Below are 24,418 nucleotides of genomic sequence, written 5' to 3'. Positions count from 1 at the left end.
GCCCATGTGAACCTCATGAAGTTCAACAAGGCCAAGTGCAAGGTCCTGCCCCTGTGTCGGGGCAACCCCTGGTATCAATACAGCCTGGGGGACGAATGGATTGAGAGCAGCCCTGCAGAGAAGGACTTGGGGATACTGGTAGATGAAAACTTAGATATGCACTGGCAATGTGCGCTTGCAGCCCCAAAATCCAATCATATCCTGGGCTGCATCAAAAGAAGTGTGGCCAGCAGGTCGAGGGAGGTGATTCTGCCCCTCTACTCCATTCTTGTGAGACCCCACCTGGAGTATTGCATTCAGCTCTGGAGTCCCCAGCACAAGAAAGACATGGACATGTTAGAGCGGGTCCAGAGGAGGGCCACGAAAATGGTCAGAGGGCTGGAACGCCTCTCCTATGAAGAAAGGCTGAGGCGAAGAGAAGGCTCCGGGGAGACCTTATTGCGGCCTTTCAATACTTAAAGGGGGCTTATAAGAAAGATGGAGAGAGACTTTTTTACCAGGGCCTGTAGTGACAGGACAAGGGGTAACAGTTTTGAACTGAAAGAGGGTAGGTTTAGGTTGGAAATAAGGAAGAATTTTTTTTACGACGAGGGTGCTGAGACACTGGAACAGGTTGCCCAGAGAAGTTGTGGATGCCCCATCATTGGAAGTGTTCAAGGTCAGGTTGGATGATGGGGCTTTGAGCAACCTGATCTAGTTGAAGATGTCCCTGCCCACGGCAGGGGAATTGTACTTGATGATCTTTAAAGGTCCCTTCCAACCCAAACCATTCTGTGATTTTATGATTCTATGTTCCCAATATTTGGCCATCTCCAGTGTGCTAGGATTCCCTTTAGTTTTCAGCTCCTTTTCACTGTCACCAGATCCTCTCAATAGTCTACCAGTCCTCCTGTTGAGTCTAAAAGGTCTATTAAATCCCCATCCAATTTCTCTCTATCTCTCACCCCATTTTCCAGCCCCTTCTTTTCATTTCTTTTTTGATTGCTATGGTACTAATATACTAGAGATTATACTAGGCTACAAACATCTTTTTCCTGAGATGATGTTATATTGACCAGACTTACCCATTCTTACTTTTTAATACAGTAAGATTCAAATCCGTGAAGACAATGATATTCTTAAAATAACGTTCTTCTGAAAAATGGATTAGAATAGTCTTATAGGAAAATGATTTATGCTGAGTGCATGAAGAGACCTTTCCATATGTAATGTTGAGAGTTCTGTGATCTAACACTACTAAGAACAGGTAAATGGAAAATGTTTTAAAACATGGGCAGCTTTTCATTTGTAGTATATAAACATTTAAATTCTGAAATTCCCCAATTTCTAAGAAAATATCTAAGAACTCCAACTTAGTATCAAAATTGCTTAATTGGCAGAAAATAGAAATCAGGCCTTTGTCTAAGCTTATCCTTAACATTGCATAGATCAGCACTGCCACTCTCAAATGTGAACACAGAAAAATAGCCCTTTACTCCAGTCTTGGTCACCAAATAAAGCAGGATGAGTTTTGCATAACGAGCATCCACAACTGCTCCCTTGCAAGAGAACTGTCATTTCTCTGCACTTCTGTACATCAGGTTGACTAAGCTGGATGATTAGGTGCACTCTAGATTTGGACACCTAACTTTGAAAATGTTGAAAATGTTTATATAAAACATTCAAACATTTTTTTCCTCTGCTTCTCTTTATTACATTGGAAAACTATTTCCCTACAGATTGCACGTTTGAGCCCATTATTAATAGCTGATGGGTTTTGAAAAGAAGGTAGAGATTTTTCACATGAAGAATTCAAATCATTCAAATTTTAGTGGTCCAGAGAGATTAAATGATGTTATATAATTTTGAATATCTCCCTTCAAAGGTTTCTTTACCACAAGATACAGAATCTACATACAAGAGGGCATAAACAGTTATATAGCGCTGAGAGTCAACAACAGCAAGGCTGCAGATAATGAGTGGGAGAGTGTGGCCTAAAATAATTAATATTAAGAGCTCTGCTTTGTCTATGTATTTGTATGGCTCACACAACTAGATACCACATTTACCCATGATCTTAATCACAGTCTTCAAAAAGCATTATTAAATACTAAAATACTGTTATGTATTCCCTCTTATTTTCTAGGAGACTGACTCAATAGTTAGAAACTATTTCATCAGATCAGATGTACTCTACCATGACAATCCAAATGGCACACAAAACTTTGTGCGAGGTTTATGACTGATACTCTTCTGAGAATCATGTCACTGACTCAGGAGTCTAAGTAAGGATTTGGAATCATAACAGTCACCATTTTATTTTAAAATACTTTGAAAATGCTTTCTAGTTTTACATACCAAAGCAATATGAACAGTGAATTCCACACCAATGCCAACAGAAGCAACCAGGATAACCACAGGCGCTGCACTCAGCTTTATTCCAATTAGACCCATCATGCCAAACAGCTCCACAGTCATCAGAGCCAGCACCACCACCTAGATGATTTCAAATAGCCATTAGTAACTTCTCATACTCTAGACAAACGAACAGGAAGGATATTTCAAAACAACATGGGGACTATAAAATATATCCCTCAGATCAGTCCTTATCCCCAAAGACAAGCCATTTTTCCTTGTTTCATTGTGCTCAATGGCAATGACCCGCTAAAGAGTCAGTTTAAATTATTATCCCAAGAACCAGTTAACAGATCAAGCATCACTTTTCTATTGGTAACAATTTATCAATGTGATTTGAAAAATAATTTTTTTCTTCCTTCTCATGGATACCGACTGGAAGATAAATTTTCTCTTTTTCACCTGTTTCTCTGACAATCCTTCTAGAAAAACTAACTTTCAAATAACTGCATTGGAATTCTTTTTGTAGTACTCCAAATGTAAGTAAGGATGACTCCAGAGTAGGTTTAAAGCCCAGAAGAAAGTGAATGTCATAATTAGCTGATGAGTCTCAGGTTACAGAGGGCCTTTGAGCTTTAAAGATACTTGGAGGGATTGACATGGACAATGCAAATAGTTAAATCTAAGGGAAAGCTTTTATTTTTCTTTCATCTACCTTGTAAAAAATAATAAGGGAGGGGAGGAAATCCATGGAATCAACTTCAAAGTTTCTAAAGTCAAGCAGGAAAAAAAGAGACAAACTAATAAAAGCAATGGCGGACTCTGAAAATAAACCACCTTTCCAAGGGAAAAAAGTATGCACTATAATAAATGATTTTATAAGCTAATGAATCAAGAAAAAGAACATAAATTGCTTGATTAAGTGCTATGAAAAATATTCTAGACTAAACATTTACCTTTTAACATACTTGCCATATAAACGTATATTACAAAAACTAGTAACTGTTTTACACTTTTCTAAGTCTGGCATTTTATAAACCATACAACAGTTTATGGAATTTAAACATAGGAACATCATCATCCAATTTAACTTGAATGTTTACTATGAGGCTTATGGTGCCTTGCAGAAAGCATGGAGGAGTATTCTCTTCAATTTATAATTTTATAACTCTTTCTCCTCAATAGCCCAGTTACACTCTCAGTGTGTACTGTACAACCTAACCATTTCAGTCTTTCCAGAAAGACTGCATTCAGAAATCAGTGGGCAAATTTACAAGCAAGTTAGTCACAAGCAACTGCCTTTAAAAATAACAATGTCTGATAAAAGGGAGGAAGGAAAAACTAAATAGAAATAACTTTAATATTTAATAACATTCCTAATTTTCCTCTCTTTATTTCTCATGTTAATGTGCATCTGAACAAGGGCAAAAGTTCACATATCCTTATAAGAAACCTTTAAAGCTGCAAAAAAGTGGCCAAAGGATTAAGGTTATTAAGGTTTGTACCTTTAGCGTGAACTCTACCCCCTCAAGTTGAATAAATATATAATGAATGATGCAATATACATACTCCATTAGAGGCCCAGACATAAACAAAACCTTCCTGACTACAGCAAGAGCTATGCTGAAAGGAATTTGACTTCAACAAAGACCCTTATAATAAACTTACAATGATGCCAGACGTCCAAGGGTTCAGGAGGAAGAGGGCACACACCAGAAACGTGCAAGCCAAAACCACACTAATGGATAAGAGGAGCCAGTGACGAAGCCCAATATACTGCTCCCAAAATAGAAATGGGTAACCATTTGGGTAGCTGGCAATCCCCAGGCCGGCATAGTTATTACAGATAGCTCTCACTTTCTTGATAGCTTCCACAAAGTCAGAAGTTTCACGCAATCCATTGAGGTAGAAAGGAAACTGAGCATATTCTATGGGCTCAGCTGCTGGAACTAGGAAAAGGATAGCAATGTTTTAATGTGTTTGGGAAGAAGGAGATACAAAGAGAGCATGATTAACAAGACACTTGTTCTCTATAGCAAAATGCTTCAAGGTGCTGAATTTAAATTTTGCATCTTTGGAACAACTGACACTTTAAAAATTCTAAATACAGGAGATTACTAAATTTGGGATGAACACAGCCTGTATCAAGTCCCCAAACAATTCTATATAATTTAACAACTATTGGTATATTTCAATATACATATTTAATCTTCACCAGCCTTTTACTGGATACCTGCCCTAGGGTTCGGATACACTGAGGCACAGCTAGCTTGTTACCCAAGCACATTTTCAAGAGCGCCAGTCCTCCCCCACATGTCCTCTCCCATTCCCCACTGGTGTCCAACTAGCAATCCTCCCAATAAATTCAAAGATGAAGCAAAGCAAGGCGAACCAGCATTACTGCTCAGGATGCAAAACAGTGAACAGCACAGAGTGGGAGGGACAGAAGGAGAACACCACTCACACAGACTGCTCCCCTAAATAGCTCTTGTACCATATCAGTGTTGGTAGCTTATACGTATGAGCTAACTTGATAAAATTTCCTTACATATTCAAAATTGAGGATAAACATGATGTAATCTCAGTGATGAAATTCAGGAATTTCATGCAATCTCCAGGTTTCTCTCACATACAGAACTATCAGGTGACATTAAAAAGCAATGCTTATTATAAGTTTTTAGAGCTTTGCTAGAAACTGTTATAAACCTAATTTTTCAACATGATAAAACCCTTCAGTGGTACCACATTACACTAGATTCCACAACTGCATTTGTCTCCTGAGGCTACAGAGTAACACAATATATTTTTCTGTTTATGCTTCTGAGCCCTATACAGCATCACCCAACTATAGAGTTACTAGGTTTTGAAGGAAGGAGTGAGAGCACCTATATAAACTGTAAGACATTAAGATGAAATGTTACTTACTTCTCAGCCTTGTTTCTGGCATATAGTCTGCTTTGTCATGGACCCATTCTGGGCGGTGAGGCCGAATATTGGCTTGTGAGGCAGCATAGGCCACAGGGTCATTGCTAACCCAGGCTGTCAGGTAGACGTAGAAAGCATTTGGGTTAATGATTCCATCTGCATTCACCAAACGCTGTTTAGTCAACTGCAAAATGGAAAGATTAGAAGCCATTCAGAATGAGTTTTGCTTTCAGGGCTCTTGCTGCAAAGCTTATGACAAAAAGCCTAGAGATGCGACACACATATAGGAGGGGGGAAAGAAAAAGACAAACAGCATGAACTTTCACTTGAAGTGACTTACCAGCAAACTATTGTTTGACAATGAAGAAAAATCTAAATAACTACAGTGACAGTGGAAAGTGGTTATTTATAAACTAATATTTATATAGTATTTATAATAACCACTAAATCAGCAGATGGTTCCAGAATAGACTGAACCAATTAAATCTGAATTCCAAAAGACTGTCTGTAGCCAAGGGTGAAAACCAACCAAATTGGAGAAACGTATTTTAAAGAAAGGGGGAAAAAAACTTGGCAAGAGTCCCTATACATGCCTGTGTGCAGTTAACCTCTGTTGTTAACATTGAAGGAAATGCCACCCAGTAAATGGAGGAGAGCTATAAAAATAAAACAACATCTGTATAAATTTTTCTAACACTTTGTCCTGGTTTCGGCTGGGATAGAGTTAATTTTCTTCCTAGTAGCTGGTATAGTGCTGTGTTTTGGATTATTTAGCATGAGAATAATGTGATAACACACTGATGTTTTAGTTGTTGCTAAGCAGTGCTTATACTAAGTCAAGGACTTTTCAGCTTCCCATACTCTGCCAGCGAGGAGGTGCACAAGAAGCTGGAAGGGAACATAGCCAGGACAGCTGACCCAAACTGGCCAAAGGGGTATTCCATACCATATGACATCATGCTCAGTATATAAACTGGGGGGAGTTGGTCGGGGGGCAGCGATTGCTGCTCGGGGACTGGCTGGGCGTCGGTCGGCAGGTGGTGAGCGGTTGCATCACTTGTTTTTCCTGGGTTTTGTTTCTCTCTCTCTTTTTGTTGTTTTCCTTTTCATTATTATTATTATTATTATTATTATTTTATTTTATTTTATTTTATTTTATTTTATTTCAATCATTAAACTGTTTTTATCTCAACCCACGAGTTTTCTTACTTTTGCCCTTCCGATTCTCTCCCCCATCCCACTGGAGGGGGAGGGTGAGCGAGCGTCTGTGTGGTGTTTGGTTGCCAACTGGGGTTAAACCATGACACACTTGTCTCCTATGACCTATGTATTTCAGAAAATGCCCAGTGCCAAAAAAAGCAGACAAGTGCACTGTGTTATTTGGGTCACTGTTGGCAAATGTATCTGTGGGGTAAACAGCAGTGGTACACTTCTAGGGTTCTGCAGCCAAATACTGCACAGCTAGAGCTCTGACAGAGGACTCTGTGGATTAAAAGTATTACTGTTTTTTTTGTTTTGCTTTGTTTATTTAAAATTCTGTCTTGGCTCCAGTTTCAGGTCTTTTTAATGAAATGAAGAACAACAGTGACAGCAGTTAAAAAAAAAAAAGCAACCCCCCCCAAAAAAAATGAGATTCCAAGGATCTGGATTCAATTCATCCACAGGATATGAAACAACTGTATGTCTTCAAGCTGTCTTTGGAATTGCATAGTACAGCACTCAGCCCTTGTGGGTGCACCACACTTTTCCACCTCCCAGGCACAGGAAATTGTATCAGCAGCTGTAGTCCAATCACATTTGTTCCGCAGTGTATGTGGTACACACTGCTAAACAAAATCTCGCTAAAGGTTTTCTCTTTGGCTCCCTACCTTCGCTAAATTCATCGCTGAAGCATCATTCAAACCTGATAGCATGCTGCATATTGCCATATAGTAATGTGTTTTACAAACCATAGTAACTGAACAATGTAATCTGTAAATCTGTCACCTTTAATGCCAGCAGAAAAAGAAAATAAGCAGATCTGCCGAGAAGCTCACTAGAGAGACTATTTTCTGCCTGAAAGCACAGAGAGTCAATGGTGATTCTGGGAGAGGAGAAGCTAGGTTACTGCAGAATTTTTTCTTAAGGGGTTTAAAATCAAATTTTGGCATAAGGAGTCAAACCCAGCATGTTTCACCTACCTATGTGATAATAAAAAGCAGCAAATGCAGTCATATGCTGTGATAACCTTATGAAAGAAGCTCAGATGTATTTTATTTAGGCAGCTCAACCAACTGTCATTCTCAGTTCTACTACAGTATATCTATATTTAGTAATGACAGTACAATAATATTGTACAGCATATAGTTATTTCAGTCCCCTTCCATTCACTATCGTTCATAAACATCTTTCTTTAAAATGTGTGTTTTGAATAAATTGGTAGGAACTAACCAAATAATTGCAAACGGTAGATTCAAAGCCACAGTAGAAGGCTGAGCAAAGGTCATCCCTATAAACAAATCCGATTCAAATCAGGAACGATGCCACTTAGGGCAACAAGGCTAACATTGGCTGTATGTCTGGCATAGGACCAGGCTCCGTCTACCTATGGATGCAGAGTAGCGTCTTCCACACCAACTGCAGTGGAAACTGCGTGTGTGTGTATGAGACAGGAACAGCATTTAACACATGCCAGCCAATAATCACCAAGGACATGCATTCCTGGTGTTGATTTTAAATACTTCTCAACACAGGCCAGACTCTGCAGCTAAAATGTAGCTCAAGCAAAGTCAGCGAGGCTACACAATTAGGTACAACTCAGGAATTTCAATTCATCAAGATGAAAAAAGAGGCTATGGCATGCTCCTTGCATCTCCCCCAACTCCTGACAGATTGTGCGTTCCTGTATAAACCAGTATGGACTCTGATACAGTACCTGGCTGATGTCAATGGGCTTTGCTTGGTTGCCTGTTTGCACCAAGAGTTTGTAAGCCAGAACAGCATCGTCGGATCCATTTTTATAATTGTTGTAAGTGATTTTCCCAGCTTCCCAGTCACTGTCAAATGCATGCTGAAGTCCTAAAGAGTTGAGGAAAGTGTGAGGAAGATAGAACAAGCAGATAAGAAATTGATCTTTGAAACAAATTTCAGTAGGAAGAAACAATAATAACGATTCTTTTTAATATAAACTGTGACTATTTATAGCTGAAGCAGGAAGAAAATTATCCATCTGCTGCCTCCTAAATTTGGGCTCCCCGCCTCACAGTCAGTGTGTGGGAAGGTAAAAGTACCAGTTGCATGTCCAGTACTTCCCCCAAAGAAAGGCAGGAGAAGCAAGAAGGTGCAAGGGAAAAGCCTCAAGACTCTTCCCACATTGCTGACCAGCAAAAGTGAGCTAGCAAAAGGGAGATGCAATCTGCACTGGAATAATAAATTTCCTCTCAAGGCAAAAGGGAGAGTGGGGATGGGATTAGGACTCTCAGATCCACTGTCCTTCTCAGAGCCATTCCTGAGTTCGCATAGCCTCACCACTGCCTTAGCACAAGGCTGGATCTGAGAGCGCAACCTAGCACTCTGCTTGTACACTTATGCAGGGAAGAGTCAAAGTTGTCTAGAATAAAAAGCGTTTTTCTTCATGAACTACAGTTCCAGAGTCACCCCACTCAAATTCTTCCCTCCTCCCTTAGGAAACTGCCTCCCAGGTCATCCTACAAAATCATACCCACTTGTAAAGCCAACAGGTTGAGAACAAAGCGGTGAAATAAGCCTGCCAAATCTGCTATGTGCAGCTCTTCAGCACCTGCCCAGAAAGAGGATGATTTAACAATAGATATTCTGACATCATTGAAGGGACTTCAAAGTCCCCTTTAAGAAAATGCTGTTTGTTGGTGCCCTTGGAGTGGGGAAAATATTATTTAGGAAGTGTGACGCCACTCTCGATTATCTTTCAATGATCAGGGAGATTGGGAGGAGTGCCTGAGGACTGGAGGAAAGCAAATGTCCCTCCTATCTTCAAGAAAGGCAAGAAGGAGGACCCAGGGAACTACAGGCCAGTCAGCCTCACCTTGATCCCTGGGAAAGTGATGGAGCAACTAATCCTGGGAACCATTCCAGGCATGTGAAGAACAAGAAGGTAATCGGGAGCAGTCAGCATGGCTTCACCAAGGGGAAGTCATGCTTGACCAACCTGATAACCTTCTACAATGAAATGACTGGCTTGGTAGATGAGGGGAGATATTGTCTACCTTGACTTGAGAAAGGCTTTCGACACTGTCTCCTTCAAGATCGTCATAGAGAAGCTGATGAAGTATGGGCTGGATGAGCAGACAGTAAGGTGGACTGAAAACTGGCTGAATGGTCAGGCCCAGAGGGTGCTGATCAGTGGCACAAAGTCTAGTTGGAGGCCAGTAACTAGCGGTGTACCCCAGGGGTCAATATACTGCATCCAGTCCTGTTCAACATCTTCATTAATGATCTGGATGATGGGGCAGAATGTACCCTCAGCAAGTTTGCTGATGACACAAAACTGGGAGGAGTGGCTGATAGGCCAGAGGCTTGTGTTGCCATCCAGAGGGACCTCAACAGGCTGGAGAAATGGGCAGGCAGGAGCCTCGTGCAGTTCGACAAAGGGGAAGTGCAAAGTCCTGCACCTGGGGATGAACAACCCCATGCACCAGCACATGCTGGGGGCCGCCCAGCTGGAAAGCAGCTTGGCAGAAAAGGACCTGGGGGTCCTGGTGGATACCAAGTTGAACGTGAGCCAGCAATGTACCCTTGCAGCAAAGAAGGCTAATGGTATCCTGGGCTGCATTAGGCAAAGTATCGCCAGCAGGTTGAGGGAGGTGATCCTCCCCCTCTACTCAGCACTGGTGAGGCCACACCTGGAATGCCGTGTACAGTTCTGGGCCCCCCAGTACAAGAGAGACATGGAGCTACTTGGAGAGAGTCCAGTGCAGGGCCACAAAGATGATTAAGGGACTGGAGCACCTCACATATGGGGAAAGGCTGAGAGAGCTGGGACTGTTTAGCCTGGAGAAGAGAAGGCTCAGGGGGGGATCTCATCAATGTATATGAATACCTGAAGAGAGGGTGCAAAGAAGACGGAGTCAGGCTCTTTTCATTGGTGCCCAGTGACAGGAGAAGAGGCAATGGGCACAAACTGAAACATAGGAGGCTCCATACACAGGAAGTTCCATCTGAACATAAGGATACACTTTTCCACTGTGAGGGTGACTGAGCACTGGAGCAGGTTGCCCAGAGAGGTTGTGGAATCTCCATCCTTGGAGATATTTAAAAGCCATCTGGACATGGTCCTGGGCAACTGGCTTGAGGTTGAGCAGGGGGGTTGGACCAGATGACTTCCAGAGGCCCCTTCCAATCTCAACCATTCTGTGATTCTGTGAAGTGCAGAAACACAAATCCATCCTTCTGGAATACAGCTCTACTCCATTTCAGTCTCTTAGAAAGTGGTTATGTGAAAGCATTTGTGCTATCATAATAGTCATGTAAAAGATCACTTTGGGAGTTAAGAGGAGGCTGTTGAAGAAGAATGTAGGAAAAAAGGAGAGACCTTCAAAGGACAGCTTAAGAGGAGCAGACAAGTTGCTATGCTAGACAATATTTGGAGGCAGAACTTTCAGATTAATATCAAACTCCTGACACAGGGCTAAGCAGACACACAATACCAAATATATGCATTTGCATGCAACATTACCAATTTGTGGATGCAAGTTACACTTTACATTACTACAGTGTGTGGAAACTTAGCTCTTTCACGTCTTTTTCTCCCTCCAATGTATGCTACAGTTCTTACAAGTTCGATCATCCCTCAAATCCAGCTCTCTTTTATATTTTTATTTCTCAGCTGGCTTAACCACTTTACACTTTGGGTCATTTTATTACTGGCCTTGTACACTGCTGAAACTGAAAGTCTGCAGAAAGAATACCAAGAAACCACTATCAGTTGTGCTTACTTTCTGAAGGATTTCAAAATTTCAGTAATAAAAATTCCCTATAACACTTTGAAATTAATAGCAGAGTAACTGATTTAAAAGCAAACAATATTTTTATTATAAACTGTTCACACCAATGATTTTAAAAGCCCTTCAATCTGTTTTAAAGATAGCTGTAATTAATGAAATGTTTCTGGGCAGAAAGATAAAAGTAACTTGTTGACCCCTTTCTGCAGAGAAATTATACAAACTAAGGCAATTTTTTAAATGTTATAGAGAAGAATGTAAAATCCTCCAAAAGTATGTTGGATGCTGGAATGGGAGTGAGGAAGGAATTCCTACTGACCCATGTGAACAGCTGGCACCATGAAACATGAGATAAGATTACCCTTTGCAAAAACAAGCCTAATTAAAAGCCATCAGGGAATGTTAACATTTCCAGTTTAAACGAATGATTAATGTTAACTATCTTCTGTTGTATTTTCAGATAATAGAAAATGTTAACATGATTTGATACCAGGAAGCAAAATATAAGTGAGCCTCTGAAAAAAGAGGTGCGTTAGGCTGAAGGCACTCTAAATACTGGCAGTTATGTGCATGTTTTCTAAGAATCATTGGCTGCATTGGCCATCTGTAAACAGTTATGGTTAAAATTTACAGTCTCAGTAAGTCAGCATACTTTATTTTTCTGTTTGCAAAAGCTTCCTGAAGATTCTTCCAACAGAGAGACAGAGGTAGGACAGAAGTATTTCTGGGCAGGATGTGTTTGCTCACAAGAGAGAACTGTTAAATTTGCTGAGATGTAACATTACTATTTATTTTATATACAAAAGAATTACTTGCCTCAACATGAATAATTATAATATCGTGCCTTTAATAAGCCCACTTTAATATAATTATTATCATACTACTTATAACACCCCCGTCCCAGTTACAGTTCAGCACAGAAAAAGTAGCACTATAGAAAGAGTGAGGATACTTGATTGGAAGTCTAGAATGTGTACTGATCTCCCAATCCAATAAAATGCCTAAGCCCCACTGAACTTTCTTCATGCCAGCAGTCCCAGCTGAAGCCAACAGGATCACTCATGTGCTGAAAGTTAAGCCTGTGCCAAAATGCATTGCTGGACCAGGGCTTTTCATCACTCAGCAAACATTTATCTTCCCAAGAAACTGGGCCATATTTGGCCATTAATTATAAAGCAGAACTTCTCATTAGCCACTTAGAAATTAATGACATGAGATGATCTCTCATGGATATAATCTTTTAAAGCTCCAAAACTGCTTTACTGGGGAGTAAACTTAGCCACAAAGAATTTAAAAGTGAACTGTTGGAGAAACAGCAAATTGATGTCCGAGTTTGGATCAGAACCTAGGCATTTTCCCTCCTGCTAGCATGCTTTAAACCATGTGACTGCATTGGAAGAGGAGAGCATTACTACAGTGAATAATTGCTTGCTACTGTAGAATTAAAAAGAAAAGTTCATGCAATTCTCTCTTACCTTGCAGCCAGTCTCGAAAGTAGTGCAACCACATTTTGGGAAGCTGCTTATCCTCTTCCAACAAAACGTATGTCACATTACTGAAACTTTTGTGAAGTTCATAAAGTAAGTGCTGGACATTGGGATAGTCTGCTTTCTGTGTCACTATATACATGTTGTAGAAAGAGAAATACTTGAACTGTGCTTCAATAAAGTCATATTCCTGGGTTTCTTGTGGTACAATGTCTGTGAGATTCAGTCCATCTCTAGCCTGGGTAGTTCCATAAAGGCTGAGCCCAAGTAAACCCAGAAAAAGAAAAATAACCACAATCTGCAACAGAAAATGGAAATGCATTTGGTTTTATGTTCCTAAAGAAATTAATAACGCATAATGGCACACAGAACCAGGTTCAAAATTAATACCCATCACTATACTTTTAAGCTTTTATATATTTATGCACACACACAATACAAGGCCAAAATAATTTGTGTTTTAGTGAAGGGGCTCTAGATCATGAACAGGAAATTTACATGGTGATGAAGCTAAAAAAGTAGATTTAGTTTCACTGTTCATGAGCTTAGGTTACTGAAAGTCACCAAAACCCTCACTCATAACTTACATTTGAAAAGTATGTCACTACAGCACTACCAAGATAAAACTTTTAAAGTATGAAATTAGGTGTAAAATTATTAAGAATTGTAATTCCAAAATAATTCTATTTATTCCTGATATTTAATACTATCGTCAGGATAATTTTCCTACTGGGCAAGGCAGAAGTCTATTTTTGAAAAACAGGTAAATAGTTTTCTGATTACCTTAGCTTTTGGTTTTAGCAGGAATGGAGCATAATGCTTTTCTGCAAAAGATGAGAGTGTCCATTTAGTACAGGGTGGCTCAAGGCAATGCATACTGGAGTCTGAGAATTGGGAAAGCAAATCTCTTGTCGAGCTTGTGCTTTCTGGGCTCTGGCAGCTGAGATTATCTTGTGTCACTGTCACTGGCTGCACAGATATTGCTGAGCAAGGCTCTGCTGTGGTGTAGTACACCTGTGCATGAGGATCGTATTCTGTGCGCAACTGCACTGTAGACTGCATTGTAATCTGAGTTTCATGTGCAAAACTGTGACTGCTGTATGGGGGTGGAGGACTGTAGCAAGTATTATCACTGTTTTCCACATATGCTTGAGGCTCAATCTGAATCACTCTAGTGGCACACGGACTGCAAGAGAAGAGAAAAACATCTGTTCACATTTAGATAGGTCTTTATTTTAATCAGGCTAGATAGGATAATCTGCTTCTATCTGAGGCTGCTTCTACTACTATTAAATTGTTTATGTTAATTAAGCATAATGTTTTGATGAGGATTTCCTTCTGCACTTTTAGGAAATATTTCTTAGACATGGTTTAAAGTGTAGGCCTCTGAGCCTGTTTCTGCACGTTTCTTGTGCCCAAGAAAGAAGGAACCAGCATTTGTCTGAAGACACTGGCATCCACTCACATCACTCTATTAATTACATACGCTAATCAGGTCAATAGCCAGGTAGTTGCACACAGTCTGAATGCATGATATGTATGTGTAAGTTTACATCTACATGACCATGCTGAGAATTAAACTATTTAGAAGATCAAAATGTAAATGCATGACATGCTGAGTTCTTCTGTTTAGAACTATTAAAGTAACTGTTAAATAATATTTGGGCCTTCTGGATAAGATCTCAGACTTTTGGGAGGCAGGTTGAAACCACTTGCCATACACTGACTGCATGTTTTAAAATTGAAGTAAACATATACAAGGATTAATTTCCAGGAAGGACAGGCAACATGAAGAGACAAAATTACAGAAGCATTTTTTGAAGCATTCCCTTTATTGTAGTCTATGCAACAACATAACAGATACCTAGTTTATTAAAAAAAAAGTCATAAACAAGCATTCTTCTGTAAATAAAAACAAATTGCTGATAGAAAACAGTATCAGAGATTTTTGACCAAGTGGAAAAATCCTACAAAAAGGAAGAAAATGTTGCCTATCTAAACAAAGCAAGCTCTATTAACTGAATCTCTTCATATGTACATGGGCCCAAATTCTGATTCACATTTGGTACAACTTTAGATGGGGGAATAAATGGAAGGTCTGACTGCCCTGTACTTCTGAGAATCAGGGCTCCAAAATTCAAGCACATTAGACCATCCAGTGAAACTATGGCTGAATCAGAAACAGAAAGCAGGAGTCCTGGCTTGTGATCAACTCCCTGTTCTGACGACTCCCTCAAAAACAAATTTAGGAAAGCACTTTCTCTCTTTGACATCGAAGTTTAAAAGGTCAAACTGTGTCTGCTCCTCCATGAGTGTGAAAGGCTAAGAGGACACAATGGGGTTTCTCTACATCCTGGTTATGACATGCATGTGAGAGTACATGTATAGAAATGCAGCTTATCCTCTTCAGTGCAGGCAAAAGCAAAAACTAATGTAGAAAATATGCTTTATCTCTAAGCGGTGGCTCCGCTGATGACAGTAGCTTCCTCCTAGCCTGCCCCTGCCCTCAGAGCTGGATGTATATTAGGTAAGAGTGTGCATACTATCATTCTAAATTACTACTGGAGCCATAACAGAAAGTTTATCAATCACTATCTTGCAATGGTACTGATCATTCTGAATTCTTCATAGTCCTATGAAAAACTGGGCTAAAGGGAAGTAATTTTATAGTTTTTACATTATTTTTATGCATTTAAGTTTCAAGACATAAAAAGCATAAAAATTAGCACATAGTGATTAAGTATAAGTAAGGCTTCTGAGTACCCCGAGTTATTTACAGTCTTCCAAGGTTACCCAATACCAGCACTGGACACACTGCAGTACCCCATAAAATTCTAAAAATACAGATATTACTAAAGCATGGTTCTTTTACATGCTTCCAGAAAGTTGTCCTCCAATGGCTAAAATGGATGTACATATGAATAAAGGAAAAAGTGTGTGTGTGAAATGCCTTTTAACTTTTCTCCTCAGTCAGATAAAAAAACAAGGTAGCAAATGTAATTCAGTCACTAGCAATAGTGACCCCTGACAAGGGGTGGTAGCACTGACTGGTGATCACAAAAAGGATGCCCCTCATATACTGTAATTCTATCACACATTCTCACCTTGTAAAACAGCAGAATATATCCAGTCTCCTGTCTTCCCGACGATAAAGGTCCATGCTCAGGATAGCAGGAAAAATCAGCAAAACCATAGCAAAGTTGAATACCACCACAACTGCTGCCTAGAGATAGAATCATAGAATCATAGAATCATACAGGTTGGAAAAGACCTCTAAGATCATCGTGTCGAGAAGTGAAGTCATTACTAAGCTTCATTTAGGGCATTGGCTTTACAAAGCATAAAGCCTCCTTTCAATTCTTACCCATCCACCCATTTATCATGTTTACTCATCAGACCCTTTCAAGCTTCTCCCTGAGGGAACTGGGAGGTATATTTTTACATCCCAGTTTCATTATGGTAGGCCTACTGTAGTTAATTAATTTCTTTTAATAATATTAACCTTCATATTATTTTAATATCTCTATACCTAGAGATGTGGTGGCACCAAGACTTTTAAAGTGGAAAAAACAGAGTTGTCAATAAATTACACTTTTATATGAGATTCTGCCCTATTTAGAGTCTCACAGTACAAAAAGATGGAAGCAAAAGCAAACCTGGAACTAGGACTGAAGTTCTCACATTTAAGAGATCTGAAGTAATTTAAGTACCACAATAACATTAAAGCACAATATTAAATCAGTAACGAAATAAAGGTTTAATTGAATTTTAATGAAACTGCTCTATTTAGTAAAACACTATGCATTTGATGTACTTAAAGTCTAGCAAAAAGAGTAACATTTTGGGATTATCTGTTGAGCTCTCCTGCTTGTGTTTAACAGAACTTGATTAATGAGCCAGTCTACCAAAATGAGTCTTAAATTGGAACAAGAATAGTCAAGTTAATTTGCAAAGTGATCGTTATTTAAAGAAAAACAACAACCCCCCCCTTCAAACCATAACCCTTTCCTACACAGAGATTCCCAGAGAATCACTATAAACATATGCGGTGCAGCATCTATCATTATTGTTAATGGTATTTATTTGCAATAAAACATAGCTAAGATCACTAGCCTTACAAAGGGAAAACTTGGGCACAGATGGGTTTGGAAGACAGTAGTAGAATAGTAGAGATAAGGATAAGTCATTGAGGAATTTTATTTTTTCCCCAAAAAACTGGAAAAAAATAGTTGAGCCATCAACAGATAAAAAATAGAAACCCTTATATTTTACTCATATAATCAGTAGGCATCTCTATAGTAGCCCAGTTTCAGGCTGAGGAAAGCATATAAATTATCAAGTGCCTCCACCTGTAACTTCTGAAGCTGTAAAGTATAATAAAAAGACTAGTTCTTGTTTTTACTTTTCTGAGAATGACAGAATCAGTTATGTATGTAAACATTTTATAGTTATTTCAATCATAAATATATTGTACACAAAAGTGGTTCTTACTGATGTTTCTCTTTTGTTGTCTCCAGCCTGCTTAAAGTAAGATTTTGGTCCTGCTGATTGGCTGGAGACATAACTACTAAAATAGAGTTTATCTAGTGTTTAAAGCCTAATTAGCATTTAATCATTACTTTAATCTTTGAGAGAAAAGATCTCATGACCATTTCATGATTTATGAATATCGACACAGAAAGGTATGTAAGGTCATAGACAAGACTTCAAAATTAAGTGATTTCCTTTTGATCCTCTCTAGAATAGACTGAATCTGTCAGGAAAACAAACGGCTGCTGTTGCAAACAAGGTGTTTGTTGCACCTAGTTCATACAACCACTCTCTTATTGCTGCTAAACCAGTGAAAATTGAATCACCCATAAATCATGAGTAATTAATTGTGTCTAACCAAGAGCTTCCATCAAGGATCAGCTATGAATTGCTGAGATTTGGAAAAATCAGCTGAGACCTGATCTAAGAATTATACCTCTCAGCATGCCTGAAAAACTAACTGAAGTCCTCTACTTCTGCTCACTTCTATAAACACTTCCTGCCTTATCAGTTCTTTGTAGGCCCCAGCAACCTTGAATCCCAAATACCACTAAACCCAAAAACTGATACTTAAATGCATGGCAGAGATGCCATTAGTTATATTTACATTTGATTTTTACAGGAGAATTGAAAGTATCCCAGCAACACATAGTAAATCTACCTATTAACATGGCATCTCTTTTTAGAGCAACTAGATTTTCCACTGTGCCATACTGGTGTTGATGTACTGATCATCCTGCAAGTCAAATATTTCTAAACAAGCCTCTCGATCCTGACTTGTATTTCGAAGGATTCCTATAGCTTAACAGCACACTTCCTATATATATTATACTTTCTCTCACTCACCCTCCACCCCAACATCTCAAGGACATAACATTTCACAGTTTTCACAATTAAATACAGAAAATATTGTTCGTAGATCAATTCGAATTTGTTGTCTCATCAAAAAACACCCCATAAAATGATAAGGTGCAGTGTACCTTCCAGTTCCTGCTGTACATCCCCAACTCCAGGGGCACTTGGAAGCGAGTGAGACAAAGGAAGGAGAAGTCATATGAGATTCAGATTAGCAATGGGGGAAGGAAGAACTGTTGAGGAGTGACTGAATCTCTGACCTGATGCATCAGCCACCACCTTCCCTCCCCAATACTATTTACAAGTCTGGTGGCTGGGAATGGGAACATATGAAAAAATGTGATCTTAATCTTGGCAATATCTGCAATCTGTAATGGTGACACTGATGAGAAAAGCACCAACAAAAGTCTGTGGTAGATCTACCAATTGTTGTGGTTTAAAGCAGCAGGCAGCCAAACACCACACAGCTGCTCGCTCACTCCCCATCCACCCCCCCTCCAAGTGGGATGGGGGAGAGAATCGGAACAAAAAAGTAAAATTCGTGGATTGGGATAAAGACAGTTTAACAGAACAGAAAAGGAAGGGAAAATTATAATAATAATAACAACAATAATAATAATAACAATAATGATAGAATATACAAAATCAGTGATGCACAATGCAATTCAATGCAATTGCTCACCACCCGCCGAGCAATGCCCAAGCAGCGATCGCTACTTCCTGGAACAAGCCTACCATTCATATACTGAGCATGAAATCATATGGTATGGAATATCCTGTTGGCCAGTTGGGTTAGCTATCCTGGCTATGCTCCCTCCCAGCCACTTGTGCACCTGGGAGAGCATGGGAAGCTGAAAGGTCCTTGACTAGCAGGGTACTTAACAACTATCAGTGTGTTATCAACATTCTTCTCATACTAAATCCAAAACAGAGCACTAGGAAGAAATTTAACACTATCCCAGCCGAAACCAGGACAGTATCCACCCCTTATTCTATACCATCTACATCATGCCTAGGTCTCACATTTTCCAATACATTCCAATTAATCACCACCACCTTTCTTGTCTTTTGATATATATACACACAGATATCGTTCCCTTAGTCTATGGGCCATCCCTCTAAAATGTCCATTGAGTTCATTTAGTCCACGACTTTGGGATCCATCTGTCATAACAGTTTTCAGGGCCGAAGAGATGGTGTGTGGTGTTGGACTGTTGCATCCTGAAGCCAGTTCTGGTTCCATTATGGCTGTGCTCATCCGGTTCTATCATCGTTGCACTTTGCTTGGTTTCATCGGAGTTCATTCTTCATTAATCTGGGTGATTTTTAACTGCTACACCATTGATAGCAACCATAGAAGTGATGATATACAATATCATATAACAATTAACATCATACAATTCAGTTCATTGGCTATTTTCACCCAAAATCAAATCCCCTTGGGGTACACACCGGACTTGCCCATCCTTTCGCATTACCCACCAAGTGCACCCAGGTCCTTGAGCAAAAGCAATCCCACGGACGGGTTTTCCCTTGCCAGAGGCAGGAGTAACCCAGACTGTCTTCCCCAGCATCTTTTTTATTGTGCACGACAGGGACTTTATCTCCATCTACAGTATGCAGAAGTTTTGATTGGGCAGGGCCAGCTCGATTGGCAGATCCCCTGGTGTTGATAACCAGGTGGCCTTTGCTAAATGTGTATCCCAATGCTTGAATGTCCCAGCACCCATTGCTCTCAGTGTAGTCTTCAACAGTCCGTTGCATCGTTCGATTTTCCCAGAGGCTGGTGCATGATAGGGGATGCGATAGACCCACTCAATGCCATGCTCTTTGGCCCAGGTGTCTATGAGGGTGTTTCGGAAATGAGTCCCGTTGTCTGACTCAATTCTTTCTGGGGTGCCATGTCGCCATAAGACTTGCTTTTCAAGGCCCAGGATGGTGTTCCGGGCAGTAGCATGGGGCACGGGATATGTTTCCAGCCACCCGGTGGTTGCTTGCACCATGGTGAGCACATAGCGCTTGCCTTGTCGGGTTTGTGGGAGTGTGATATAATCAATCTGCCAGGCCTCCCCATATTTATATTTCAAGCAGAGAGGCTTTATTTGCTTGGCTTGCTTGATTGCAGCGCATGTTTCACATTCATGGATAACCTGTGCAATAGCGTCCATGGTCAAGTCCACCCCTTGATCACGAGCCCATCTATATGTTGCATCTCTTCCTTGATGGCCTGAGGCATCATGGGCCCACCGAGCTATAAATAATTCACCCTTATGTTGCCAGTCCAGATCCACCTGAGCCACTTCAATCTTAGCAGCCTGGTCCACCTGCTGGTTGTTTTGGTGTTCTTCAGGGGCCTGACTCTTGGGTACGTGAGCATCTACGTGACGTACTTTTACAGCCAGGTTCTCTACCCGGGCAGCAATATCTTGCCATATCACGGCAGCCTAGATGGGTTTGCCTCTGCGCTGCCAGTTGTTCTGCTTCCACTGCTGCAACCACCCCCACAGGGCATTTGCCACCATCCATGAGTCAGTATAGAGATAGAGTACTGGCCATTTTTCTCATTCAGCAATGTCCAAGGCCAGCTGGATGGCTTTCACCTCTGTAAACTGGCTCGACTCACCTTCTCCTTCAGCAGTTTCTGCCACTTGGCGTATAGGACTCCATACAGCAGCTTTCCACCTCCGATGCTTTCCCACAAGGCGACAGGACCCATCAGTGAACAGGGCATATTGCTTCTCATTTTCTGGTAGTTTATTATACAGTGGGGCCTCTTCAGCACGCGTCACCTCCTCCTCTGGGGATATTCCAAAATCTTTGCCTTCTGGCCAGTTCGTGATCACTTCCAAGATTCCTGGGTGACTGGGGTTTCCTATTCGGGCCCGTTGTGTGATCAGTGCGACCCACTTACTCCACGTAGCATCGGTTGCATGATGTGTAGAGGGGACCCTCCCTTTGAACATCCAGCCCAGTACCGGCAGTCGGGGTGCCAGGAGGAGCTGTGCTTCAGTGCCAACCACTTCCGAAGCAGCTCAAACCCCTTCATATGCTGCCAATATCTCTTTCTCAGTTGGAGTGTAGTGGGCCTCGGATCCTCTGTATCCCTGACTCCAGAACCCTAAGGGTCGACCTCGAGTCTCCCCTGGTGCTTTCTGCCAGAGGCTCCAGGTAGGGCCATTCTCCCCAGCTGCGGTGTAGAGCACATTCTTCACATCTTGTCCTGCCCGGACTGGCCCAAGGGCTACTGCCTGAAATACCTCCTGTTTAATTTGTTCAAAGGCTTGTTGTTGCTCAGGGCCCCATTTGAAATCGTTCTTCTTCCGGGTCACGTGATAGAGAGGGCTTACGATTTGACTGTAATTTGGAATATGCATTCTCCAAAAACCCACAACACCTAAGAAGGCTTGTGTTTCCTTTTTGCTAGTTGGTGGGGTCATGGCTGTTATTTTGTTGATCACATCCGTTGGGATCTGACGGCATCCATCTTGCCATTTTATTCCTAAAAACTGGATCTCCTGGGCAGGTCCCTTGGCCTTACTTCTTTTTATTGCAAAGCCGGCCTTCAGAAGGATTTGAATTATTCTCTCACCTTTCTCAAAAACTTCTTCTGCTGTGCTGCCCCATACAATGATGTCATCAATGTACTGCAGGTGTTCGGGAGCCTCACCCTGTCCCAGCGCGGTGTGGATCAGTCCATGGCAAATGGTAGGGCTGTGTTTCCACCCCTGGGGCAGTCGGTTCCAGGTGTACTGGACGCCCCTCCAAGTGAAAGCAAACTGTGGCCTGCACTCTGCTGCCAAAGGGATGGAGAAGAACGCATTAGCGATGTCATTTGTGGCGTACCACTTGGCTGCCTTTGACTCCAGTTCGTATTGGAGTTCTAGCATGTCCGGCACGGCAGCACTCAGTGGCGGCGTGACTTCGTTCAGGCCACGGTAGTCTACTGTTAGTCTCCACTCTCCATTAGACTTTGGCACTGGCCATATGGGACTGTTAAAGGGTGAGCGAGTCTTGCTGATCACTCCTTGGCTCTCCAGTCGACGAATCAGCTCATGGATGGGAATCAGGGAGTCTCGGTTGGTGCGATATTGCTGCCGGTGCACTGTTGGTAGCAATTGGTACCTGCTGTTCTTTGACCTTCAACAACCCCACAACAGAAGGGTCCTCCGAGAGACCAGGCAAGGTGGACAGCTGTTTAATTTCCTCCGTCTCCAGGGCAGCTATACCAAAAGCCCACCGGTACCCTTTTGGGTCCTTCAAATACCCTCTCCTGAGGTAGTCTATGCCAAGGATGCCCGGAGCCTCTGGGCCAGTCACAATGGGGTGCTTCTGCCACTCATTCCCGGTTAGGCTCACTTTCGCCTCCAATACAGTTAACTCTTGGGATCCCCCTGTCACTCCAGAAATACAAATGGGTTCTGCCCCTTTATAGCTTGATGGCATCAGGGTACACTGTGCACCGGTGTCTACGAGAGCCTTATACTCCTGTGGGTCTGATGTGCCAGGCCATCGAATCCACACAGTCCAGTAAACCCGGTTGTCCCTTTCCTCCACCTGGCTGGAGGCAGGGCTCCTCTAGTTCTGGTCATAGTATTCGTTACTCACTTCTTGCAAACGCGAGTCAAGAATATCTTCATTACAATCCAAAGTAAGATCAGCCTTCTACTTTGTCTGGGGAACTGCCCACTGGAAACTGGAGCAGCAATTTTCCTGGGAGAACCCCCTTGTGTGATTGTTTTCCCTTTCAACTCACGTACACGTGCCTCTAGGGTCAAGGTAGGTTTTCCATCCCACTGCCTCATGTCCTCTCCGTGGTCACGCAGGTAAAACCACAGGGTGCCCCATCATGTGTACTTTCTATATCCTCTCTCTTGAGCAGAAAAACGCTGACTCCTAATGGCTGAGATACTGGTCCGTACAGGTGGAGAATAGGACATATCCTCTTTGAGTTGCTGGACCTCCTGGGACAGTTTCTCCACAGCCGAGACAAGGGAGGAGGAGTCAGTTTCTTCGTATTCCCGGAGTCTGCTAACCACGTCATCCACCGTTGGTGCTTCTTCCTCTTTCTAGGACAGTATTGCCAACGAACTGGCATATGACACTGGTGCACTCCGTACCAGCTTCTGCCACATGGGTCGCGTGCACTGGACTTCATCTGGATCTTTGGGTACTTGCTCGTTTTCCCAGGTCACTATAAACTACCTCCAGCACACCTAGTTCTCTCAGGTACTGGATACCTCTCTCCATGGTGGTCCATTTGCTTGGGCGATATATAACATCTTCCTTGAAGGGATACCTTTCCTTCACGCCTGACAGCAGTCGCCTCCAGAGGCTGAGGGCCTGTGCCCCTTGTCCAATCGCTTTGTCAATGCCCCCTTCCCTAGCAAGGGATCCCAGCTGTTTGGCTTCCTTCCCCTCTAATTCCAGGCTGCTGGCCCCATTATCCCAGCATCGGAGCAGCCAGGTGACAACGTGCTCGCCTGAACGACGGCTGAAATCTTTCCGCGTATCTCGCAACTCGTTCAGGGATAGGGATCGGGTGGTTTCCGTCTCGTTTATTAGTGCTTCCTCTTCCTCCTCCCCTCCTTGTGATGACCCTGCTTTTCCATCATCCCTTTCTAAACGACCTGACTTCCGCTTCCAAGATTTCTTCTTCTGTATAGGGGCGATGGATACCAGCAAGGGTTGGTCCTCTGGTTCAGCTGTAGTACCTGTTGCAGGGGTTGGAGTAGACGTAGTGCCCATCATGGGGGTTGGAGCAGCCGCAGTGCCTGTCGTGGGGGTTGGACTAGCCTCAGTGTCTGTCGTTTTGTCATCAGATCCGGAGACCTTCTCTTCCCCTTGAGGGTTCTGAATAGTGTTGAACAGGGCTCGGTAGGCGTGGGCCAGGCCCCAGCACATTGTAGTGATTTGTGTCTCCCTAGAATTGCCAGGGTGACAGCATACTTCTTCCAAATATTTTACTATTTTTTCAGGATTCTGCATTTTTTCAGGGGTGAAGCTCCAAAACATTGGAGGTGACCACTGTCCTAGGCACTTGCCCATACTACCCCACACACCCTGCCACTCCTAACTATCCAGCCTTGGGGCAGATCTCTGGGGGGTATTCTTAAATAGTTGTTTAACCTTAAACAAGGCCTGAAACACATTCAGGAGACATAGCAATAGGAACATGCTGGTTTGAGCATCCCAAGGATATTCAAAATCCTCAAGAGCTATTGTAATCACCCTGGAGGAGAAGGGGAAGGTGAAGGAAGATGTCTCCCCCGTAGTGCTGAGTACAATCTCATGAGCAATAATTTTATCATACCATAAGCCAGTGTTACACAG

General features: G+C 41.9%; 1 protein-coding gene across 1 annotated transcript in view; it reads right to left on the bottom strand.

The window, feature by feature from the left end:
- Positions 1-24,418, bottom strand: part of LOC142074879 (protein patched homolog 1-like) — a 101,157-nt gene that overhangs the window by 22,292 nt on the left and 54,447 nt on the right. The window contains exons 13-19 of the mRNA XM_075135813.1: positions 15,808-15,926; positions 13,487-13,889; positions 12,692-13,001; positions 8,174-8,316; positions 5,260-5,443; positions 4,003-4,283; positions 2,338-2,475 (exon numbers count right to left, since the gene is read on the bottom strand). Of these exons, the coding sequence (XP_074991914.1) occupies positions 2,338-2,475; positions 4,003-4,283; positions 5,260-5,443; positions 8,174-8,316; positions 12,692-13,001; positions 13,487-13,889; positions 15,808-15,926 (1,578 nt within the window). The remainder of the gene's footprint in view (positions 1-2,337; positions 2,476-4,002; positions 4,284-5,259; positions 5,444-8,173; positions 8,317-12,691; positions 13,002-13,486; positions 13,890-15,807; positions 15,927-24,418) is intronic.

This window comes from Calonectris borealis, chromosome W (genome assembly GCF_964195595.1).
Source record: "Calonectris borealis chromosome W, bCalBor7.hap1.2, whole genome shotgun sequence".
Taxonomy (NCBI): Eukaryota; Metazoa; Chordata; class Aves; order Procellariiformes; family Procellariidae; genus Calonectris; species Calonectris borealis.
This window is presented reverse-complemented; position numbering and strand designations above follow the sequence as displayed.